Raw genomic sequence first — 9,136 nt, forward strand, 5'->3', positions numbered from 1 at the left:
TTTACATACAAATTTTTAATGATAAACGTACTGAACAAGAACTTACTTATAAATATAACGTTTACTTCGTCAATTTTTTTTTGTTTTTATCCTTTTCTTTGAATATATTATATATTTTTTAATTTGTTTGTATTGTATTATGTATATTATGTAAATATTTGGGAAATAAATATGTTTAAACTTAATGTATAATAAATAAACATTGTATAAACGAACTGATTGTTTGTAAAGATATAATAAAATAAAAAAAAAATACTTTTTTGCGTCTATTTTTCGAAACTTCACAAAGGACATTGAACATAGTACCGTTACTGTCATAAAAATTCAATTCGCCATATGTAAACATATTAAAACTGCCATTAAATGTCATCTTAAAATGTAATAAACTTGTCCCAATGTACTGTGACCTTCTTGCGCTACTATTTTATTTGTTAAAGCAAATATTTCTTAGATATTTTAGTTCGTAAGATCTTTCGCGCTATTTTGTACTTATATTTTCGCAAGGTATTGAAGGTCATTAATGACATAGAAATAAAATAAGAGCGAACGAGTTACTTAGCTCATTTTTATTTTAGAATTCTAACAAGAAACATGGAAAACACCTTTGAAGTCCGTATTTGAGACTTTGATAAATACTTTTACTGATGAAAGTCAGCTGATGAATTTTGCGGCAACGTGGGGGATACAGATTCCCCGGGTGCGGTTTCGACTATTTCAGTTAAGGAACCCGCAAATATGGAGATAACTTTGTGATGAAGAACTGGAAAGTATACTTGAAAGTTTAGACGGTACATTACAGATCCAAGAAGACACGGAAAATTTAAATATGGAGCGGGAGAATGTAAGAGAGCAAGAGGAGATTGAAGGTGCAGCAAACGCCTTATTATTTGATGAAGAAATGGATAATTATGGCAACTGCCTGTGTGGAAGACGGGGAGTGGAGCCCCAGTTCCCAATAATACAAGAAGTGGGTGGGGATGATCCTCAACCGGGACCGTTCTTATAGACCTGACAACCCGAGAGAGCTTAAGTATACGATAAGGAAAAAATCAGAAAGGACATACGCAACAAAAGCAGCGGTGGATCGAGGACATTTCGAGTGAAAGTGGATGAGCAGCATTATGGCCTTCGGCTACAGGATGTGAGGCGAGGTCTTCACCAAATGTTTGAAGACGTGTTGGAAGAACCCCGTGACAATTTGGCGGGGAACGATCTTGGCCGTGTTGTCATTCATCATCAAGGATTACACGACCCCATTATAGTTCCCCTTCAGCCCTTGGACCAGTTGAACGCCAATAAAATCATGGAAATTATTGAAAAAGTACTCAACAGTAACCAAAACTTATCAATCGATGATAGTTTTTATATCTCTATAGGCACTGTCGAATTACCAAAAGGAGGAGCACGGCGAAGAATCACCAAATTAAAAGGAAAAAACAATTCATTAAAATTAAAAACGTCTATAGTGACCATTGAAAATAATGACCAACTGTGCATGGCTAGAGCAATTGGTGTTAGTTGGGCGAAATTAAATAGATGTTCGTTAGAAGAATGGAAAGAAATTGCTAAAAACCGTCAAAAGAAGTCTAATTTACAGCTTATTTTAGAACATCAGCAAGTGCCAGAGAGTTATTATAAAAAACAAGGGAAAAGATAAGAAATGAACAAAGACAACTAGCGGTAGCCATTAGTCAACTAGCCGGAGTACCTTTAGATCGTCCCGCCAGTTTAGATGATGTGGAGGCGTTTGAAAAAGTGTTGGGAGTGCGCGTAATGGTCGTTAGCGCCAGACTAGGTAACAAGTTTATTACCAGCCCTAGTAAGGACAAACGTCCATGTATTTACCTGTACCTCGTGGACGACGACCACTTTCACGCCATTACCAACATTACTGGCTTTTTTAGCGCAATATATTTCTGCGACCAATGTCCCAAACACTACGATCACAGAGAAAATCATCAGTGTGAAAACCTCCTGTATCGTGTGTAAAACGGATAAATGCCCCGAAACAGACATAACAGTCAAGTGCCCAAAACTGTAACATGATTTGCAGATCAGACAAATGTTTGAAACAACATAAAAACGGTACCAGTATATAAAAAAGGAAAATGTAAAGGAAAACCTAGCGGACTATCACAGTGTCAAAAAATATTGGAAATGCCCTACCTGTTATAAAGTATTAAGAACCGATAGAAGGAAAAAAGAAGATCATCAGTGCGGAGAATACCTATGTACGTCATGCGAAACAATATGTAATGGAAGGACATTTATGTTATTTAAGAGCAACACCAGCCAAGGAACATTATAATTCTAAATTCATTTTTTTTTTTATTTTGAATGTTGCGCAAGACGAATTGTTAGAGTGTGAAAATGGATATGTACCAAATAGACAAAGCAATTGTAAAGACTGTCAATCACAAGAGTTATGTAACTCTTGCTCTAAATGTCAACACTGTAAATCATCTTGGTGCGGTAAAGCCACTCATCGTCCCAATTTTGTAGTAGCACATACTGTGTGTCCAAAATGTATCGATGAACCCTTGACCCCCGAACCTTTATGTAAAAAATGCGGTACACGGTGCGACGAATGTGACAACTCTGATTTACACGACAATGAAGATCCTGGACCGTGTCCTCAGAAATGTGGATTCAGAGAAGTCACGTTTGAAGGGGACAATACCGCCGAAAAATTTGGTGAATGGGTGTTTTCCCCTCAGCACGAATATTTCAAAGTGTTTGCTCATAATATGAAAGGTTACGACGGCTATTTTCTTTTAGAGTATTTAATAGACCAATCCTTAAGACCAGACAAGATGATTTACAGTGGCTCCAAAATTATGTATATGGCAATAGAGTCAGATTTACATATCAAAGTGATTGACAGTCTCAACTTTTTACCTATGAAATTATCAGCCCTCCCTAAAGCTTTTGGATTGACTGAATTAAAGAAAGGTTGGTTTCCCCATTACTTTAACACTAGCGATAATCAAACTTATGTAGGCCCGTACCCAGATGCTAAGAAATATGGTCATAATTTTATGAGTGAGAAAGAGAGAGCCGAATTGCTAGTGTGGTTGAATGAGAGAAAAGACGACGTGTTCAATTTTAGAAAAGAAATGTTAGATTATTGTAGGAGTGACGTACAAATTTTAAGACAAGCGTGTTTGAAATTTAGAGAGTTGTTAATGAGCGCTACGGGTGAAAGAATAGAGGTGGTAAATGAAAAAGGAAAGAAAGAACAAAAGTGGGTGGGGGCCGTGGATCCATTCGATTCCGTGACAATAGCTTCAGTCTGTATGAATGTTTTTAGAACTAAATTTTTAGAAGAAGAATGGAAAGTTAAATTTCAAGGTAGTGATGATTGGATACCTTCAAAATTAATAGACGGAAAGCTTTATGTATTGGGCGGAAACGAATGGATTTTACAAACCAAACTCACGGGTGTGAAAGTCAGCGAGACAGAGTTTGTAAGGACACCAATAGCGAAAATTCCTCCGACTGGCTATAATGATCAATATAGTGAAGCGTCCATACAATGGTTAGAATATATGGCGTGTACAAAAAACGTCAAAATACAACACGCTTTAAATAAGGGAGAAAAATCCCTACCCGGAACACGTTACAAATTAGACGGTTACTGCGAGGAAACAAACACTGCATATGAGTTTAACGGATGTGTGTTTCATGCCTGTTTAGTCTGTTTCCCAGATAACCGAGAAGAAACGCGCCATCCACTTACCAAGCAATCGTTTAATGAACTGTACGCGTTAACGATGAAAAAGAAAGCTTACATCGAACAGCTAGGTATGAAATACGTTTGCATTTGGGAACACGAATTCAAAAAACAAAAAAGTCAAAATCCTGAACTGAAACAATTTGTCGAAAGTTTAGATCTAATTGATAGGTTAGACCCGAGGGAAAGTTTTTTCGGGGGTCGCACCAATGCCAGTCAACTCTATTACAAAACGAAAGAACGGGCACAAATCAGGTACGTGGATTTCACGAGCTTGTATCCGTGGGTGAATAAGTATTGTCAGTATCCCGAAGGACATCCAACCGTCATAACCAAAGATTTTAAAGACATGAAGGATTATTTCGGTATAGCTAAGGTTAAAATATTACCACCTAGGGGATTATACCATCCCGTGTTACCATATAAGTCAAATAATAAGTTAAAATTTCCGCTATGTAGAACCTGTGCCGATACTGAAAATCCGCACGCATGCGCATGTTCAGAACAAGAAAGAGAGTTGACTGGAACGTGGTGTACTCCGGAGATTCAAAAAGCCATTAAATTAGGTTATCAAATTAAAAAGATATACGAAGTATACCACTGGGAAAAATCGACGCAATATGACCCAAAAACGGGATCAGGGGGACTGTTTGCCAATTACATAAACACATTTTTAAAATTCAAACAAGAAGCTAGCGGCTTTCCTGACTGGATAAATAATGAACAAGATAGGACAGATTACGTGTCTCAGTACTTACAAAAAGAGGGAGTTTTATTGTGTCGGGCAAACATCTCGAAGAACCCGGGTTTGAGAGCTCTGGCTAAATTATGCCTCAACAGTTTTTGGGGCAAGTTTGGTCAGAGACTAAATATGCGCCAGACAGAGTTCTTTCACGAAGTACAGGCCAACCTTTTCTTTCAGTTGTTTTGCCGATCCAACAAAAGAACCTCTAAATTTTCACATACTTACCAATGATATGATACAAATAGAATGGCAATATAAACAAGACTGTCAACCCGAAGATAATAAAACGAACATTTACTTAGCTACGTTTACAACATGCTGGGCAAGACTTAAACTCTACAGTGTGCTCGAAAAGCTCGATAAACGAGTGCTGTATTACGATACGGACAGCGTCATTTATGTGAGTCGACCCGGACAGTACGATCCACCATTAGGAGATTACTTGGGTGAACTTACGGATGAGCTAAGTGGAGGGGAGCACATTGTAGAATTTGTGTCTGGAGGTCCTAAAAATTATGCCTATAGAACCAACAAAAACAACGAAACTTGTAAAGTTAGGGGTTTCACATTAAATTATTCAAACAGTCAACTTATCAATTTTGAAAGTGTGAAAGATATAGTAACAGAACCACAAAAAAATTCAAATATCGTGATAACAAACCCAAGTAAAATTTGTAGAGATAAAAGAAAAGAAAATTGTACAATAGGGAAAAAAAGAAAAGTTATCAAATGGTGTATACCAAGCGTAGAAAACTGGACAATTATGATACAGTACCTTATGGATATTAGAAGAAATTATTTTTATTGTAAATATTTGTTTTTATTGTTTCGTTTTTTGTCGCACGCGTTATTAAAGTGTAATTGTTATTTCAATTTTTGTCACTACTGATTAAAAAAGTGTTACGTATATTTCAAAAAGTGTCACTGCTGATTCAAAAAGTGTTACGCATTTTCCTTTTTTTGCACGTTTACATGTATTTTTCCATAGGGTATGTTTCAAAAAGTGTCACTGCTGTGTCAAAAAGTGTCACTGCTAATTCAAAAAGTGTTACTGCTGTGTCAAAAAGTGTCACTGCTAATTTAAAAAGTGTCACTGCTGTGTGAAAAAGTGTCATTACTGTTTCAAAAAGTGTAACTACTTTTTTTTAATATGTGTCACGTATGTGTCTGTTTTTTTGTTGTTTTTTTTTATCACATTAAAAAATGTATATAAATTATTGAATAAAAGTATGTAAGAATATACAGTCATGCTTATTTCATTCTATATATCGTAAGAATATGAACGAAGACAACTCCGAAGTACCCGAAAGGGACGCCTTTATTCAATTTTCAAAAGCGAATGAAGAAATAGACTCTAACGCTGAGAAATGGCATTTATTAGGACAACGAGTACCAAAGGCTGAAATTGTTTACTTTTGCCAAATGATCATTGTCTACATTATAATTATCGTCTCAATTATAAATTTATCCCTTCAAAACGGTTCGTCAGAACTTTGGATAAGTTTACTGAGCAGTTGCATAGGATACGCATTACCTAGCCCTAAGCTAAAGAAATAATAATGAAGTCATCTTTACCTTTCGAACCATGCTCCAGTATGTGTATAAGTGGACAAACAGGAAGCGGGAAAACGCAATGGGTGTACAAGTTTTTGCAAAATGTTAGAGATATGTATTCTAAAGATCCGCCATCACACATCTTATATTGTTATGGTATTTATCAGGATTTATTTGATGAAATGGAACGGTGCATTCCAAATTTCTACAGTAAACAAGGCCTCCCTTCAGCGGAAGAAATAGATGACTTTACCAAAGACAAAAGACATAAAGTGATTATTATCGATGATCTTATGCACGAAGTGATGAAAAACAAAGATATGGAGCTACTTTTTACACAAGGCTGCCACCACAAGAAAGTGTCTGTCATACTTATCACGCAAAACTTGTATCCAGGAGGTAAACATGCAAGAACAATTGCCCTAAATACGTGGTATATGGTACTGATGAAAAATTTAAGAGATGTTTCTCAGGTGGGAATATTGGGACGTCAGCTCTACCCCGGTAAAACGAAAGGATTTGTAAAAGCCTATGAAGACGCCTTAAGTACAAAACACGGTTATTTTTTGGTAGACATGAGTCCACATGCTGAAGATAAATACCGTCTAAGAACGCATATTTTTCCCGGCGAGGACCCCCTAGTTTATAAACTGACGTAAGAAGCAGTGTAAAACTTGTAAGAGTAACCATGGTTGAACTCATCCAACAGCAACGTCATTTTTTACATCTCATTAAAAGTACTACAACCGCGCAAAGAAAGGCATTGTTAAGTACAATTACTAAACAGCAGTTGAAAGCTCTTTCTCAAATTGCCTATAATATTCTGCGCTTTAAAATACGCCTTACACCTTCGGAGAAAGCTCAACTTAAACGTCAAAGACGCATTATTCATCTACTTGGAAACAGATCAATCGGTTTTAAACAAAAAAGGGAAGCCATTCAACATAAGCCTAGAGTGATCTACACCCTGGTGAAAATTACTTTCGCGTATTTGGAACCGGTATTGGCATAATGGAAAAGTTTATTTTGGTACCATACGAAAAATATCAACGCATGATGCAACCGAAAACCAAAGAGTTCGAAAAAGTAACGGAAGATGGGCCTACCAAAGTGTCATTGCCACCCCCGGGAGAACGGAAGAAATCAACTAAAAAGGCGGGAAAATCTCATACGAATAAAATAGATTGGATATCATTTTAAAACAAAAACGATGTTCTTTTTCATATATTTTTATTGCTATATACAAAATAAATGAATACAAAAAAATAAAATTTCAGAGTTTGTGTTTATTTACAACATTTTTATGCCCCCGCCATGTAATGGCCGGGGCATATAGTGTTACCCTGTTCCGTCCTTCCGTCCTTCCGTCATTCCGTCCTTCCGTCATTCCGTCATTCCGTCCTTTGTCATTCCGTCATTCTGTCATTCCGTCATCATCAGTTTCCGTTCATTATCTAAGTAACGGTTGCACACATTCAACTCAAATTTGACATATGGATATGTCATGAGAAAATATAGGTCAAGTTCGAATTTGGTCATGGTTCGATGATTTTTGGCAGAGTTATGCCCCTTTTACTTTGAAAATGATATGAAATTTTCAGTTTCCGTTCATTATCTCCCCAAAGGTACAACACATTCAACTCAAATTTGATATATGGATATGTCTTGAGAAAATACAGGTCAAGTTCGAATGTGGTCATGGTTCGATGATTTTTTGGCAGAGTTATGCCCCTTTCACTTTGAAAATAATATGAAATTTTCAGTTTCCATTCATTATCTCCCCAACGGTACAACACATTCAACTCAAACTTGACATATGGATACATCAAAGGAATGCGCAGGTCAAGTTCAAATTTGGTCGTGGTTCAATGATTTTTGGCAGAGTTATGCCCCTTTCACTTTGAAAAATAATATGAAATTTTCAGTTTCTATTTATTATCTCCCAACAGTACAACACATTCAACTCAAATTAAACATATGGATACGTTTTTGGAATGCCCAGGCCAAGTTTCGAATATGGTCATGGTTCAATGATTTTTTGGCAGAGTAATGCCCCCTTTACTTTGAAAATAATATGAAATTTACAGTTTCTGTTCATTATCTACCCCAACAGTGTTACATATTCAACTCAAATTTGACATATGGATATGTCAAAGGAATGGGTAGGTCAAGTTGGAATTTGGTCATGGTTCGATGATTTTTTGGCAGAGTTATGTCCCTTTCACTTTGAAAATAATATAGGATACATCTTAGGAATAAGCAGTTTAAGTTTGAATTTGGTCGTGGTTCAATGATTTTGGACAAAACTTATCTTTCTTGAATGTTGGAAAAATTTTGAACTTTCAGTTTCAGCACTCATACTTTTGTGGAAAGTTTGAATTTGGTCGTGGTTCAATGATTTTGGACAAACTTATCTTTCTTGAATGTCGGAAAAATTTTGAACTTTCAGTTTCAGCACATGTGGAAATGTATGTAGCCATTATTTTGGCTACAAATATGAAATATGCTATTTTCAAAAGGTTAAGACTAAATAATTTCAGTGCTTTGAACATTGTATGAAAATGGTTTGTGTTAACATTGAAAAGTTTTAAGGGCTTTGAACTGCAAATGAAAAAAATAATTTGTGCAAACAAATTTGGAACTAAATATTATAACATCTGAAATTTTGGCTGCATGCGGGGGCATCCGTGGCATGATGACACATTTCTAGTTAACATATATATCATTCCATTGTCTATTATACACATTAAAAGGTTTGACAATGTCTTTTATAGTCCTTCCTGTACATTTAGTTATGATATAATATACACAATACAGTCCGCAGGTATCTGATTTAGTGTCCTGAATAGGATCACACACCATCCAAAACTTGTTCGTTAATACGGTTTCAAAGCCCACATTGTAGTCGTTTGGTTTTTTTCCGAGAGAATCAAAAAACTCGTACGGTCCTTGTTTCGGAAAATAAAAGGTAACCCAATGTTTCCCTGGTCCATCACTCGTGTCTGTATTGGCGATAACGAATTTTCCTTTTTGTTTACGGATTTGATTAGCAGCGCACACCTGGACCGGGTATCCTTCGAGTAAACGTTCCAGTTCTAAATTAT

At 36.2% G+C, this 9,136-nt stretch overlaps 1 protein-coding gene across 1 annotated transcript; it reads left to right on the forward strand.

The window, feature by feature from the left end:
• Nucleotides 1-2,255: 2,255 nt before the first annotated feature.
• Nucleotides 2,256-4,709, forward strand: LOC132730933 (uncharacterized). The gene has a single exon (XM_060717015.1). The coding sequence runs from the start codon at nt 2,256-2,258 to the stop codon at nt 4,707-4,709; it is 2,454 nt and encodes an 817-aa protein (XP_060572998.1).
• Nucleotides 4,710-9,136: the final 4,427 nt, after the last annotated feature.

Source organism: Ruditapes philippinarum, unplaced genomic scaffold, assembly GCF_026571515.1.
Source record: "Ruditapes philippinarum isolate M1 unplaced genomic scaffold, ASM2657151v2 ctg10880_1_1_1_1, whole genome shotgun sequence".
Taxonomy (NCBI): domain Eukaryota; kingdom Metazoa; phylum Mollusca; class Bivalvia; order Venerida; family Veneridae; genus Ruditapes; species Ruditapes philippinarum.

Excerpts from the sequence above, each read along its gene's own strand:
- LOC132730933 (XM_060717015.1), top strand. The coding sequence starts at position 2,256 with ATGGAAGGACATTTATGTTATTTAAGAGCAACACCAGCCAAGGAACAT.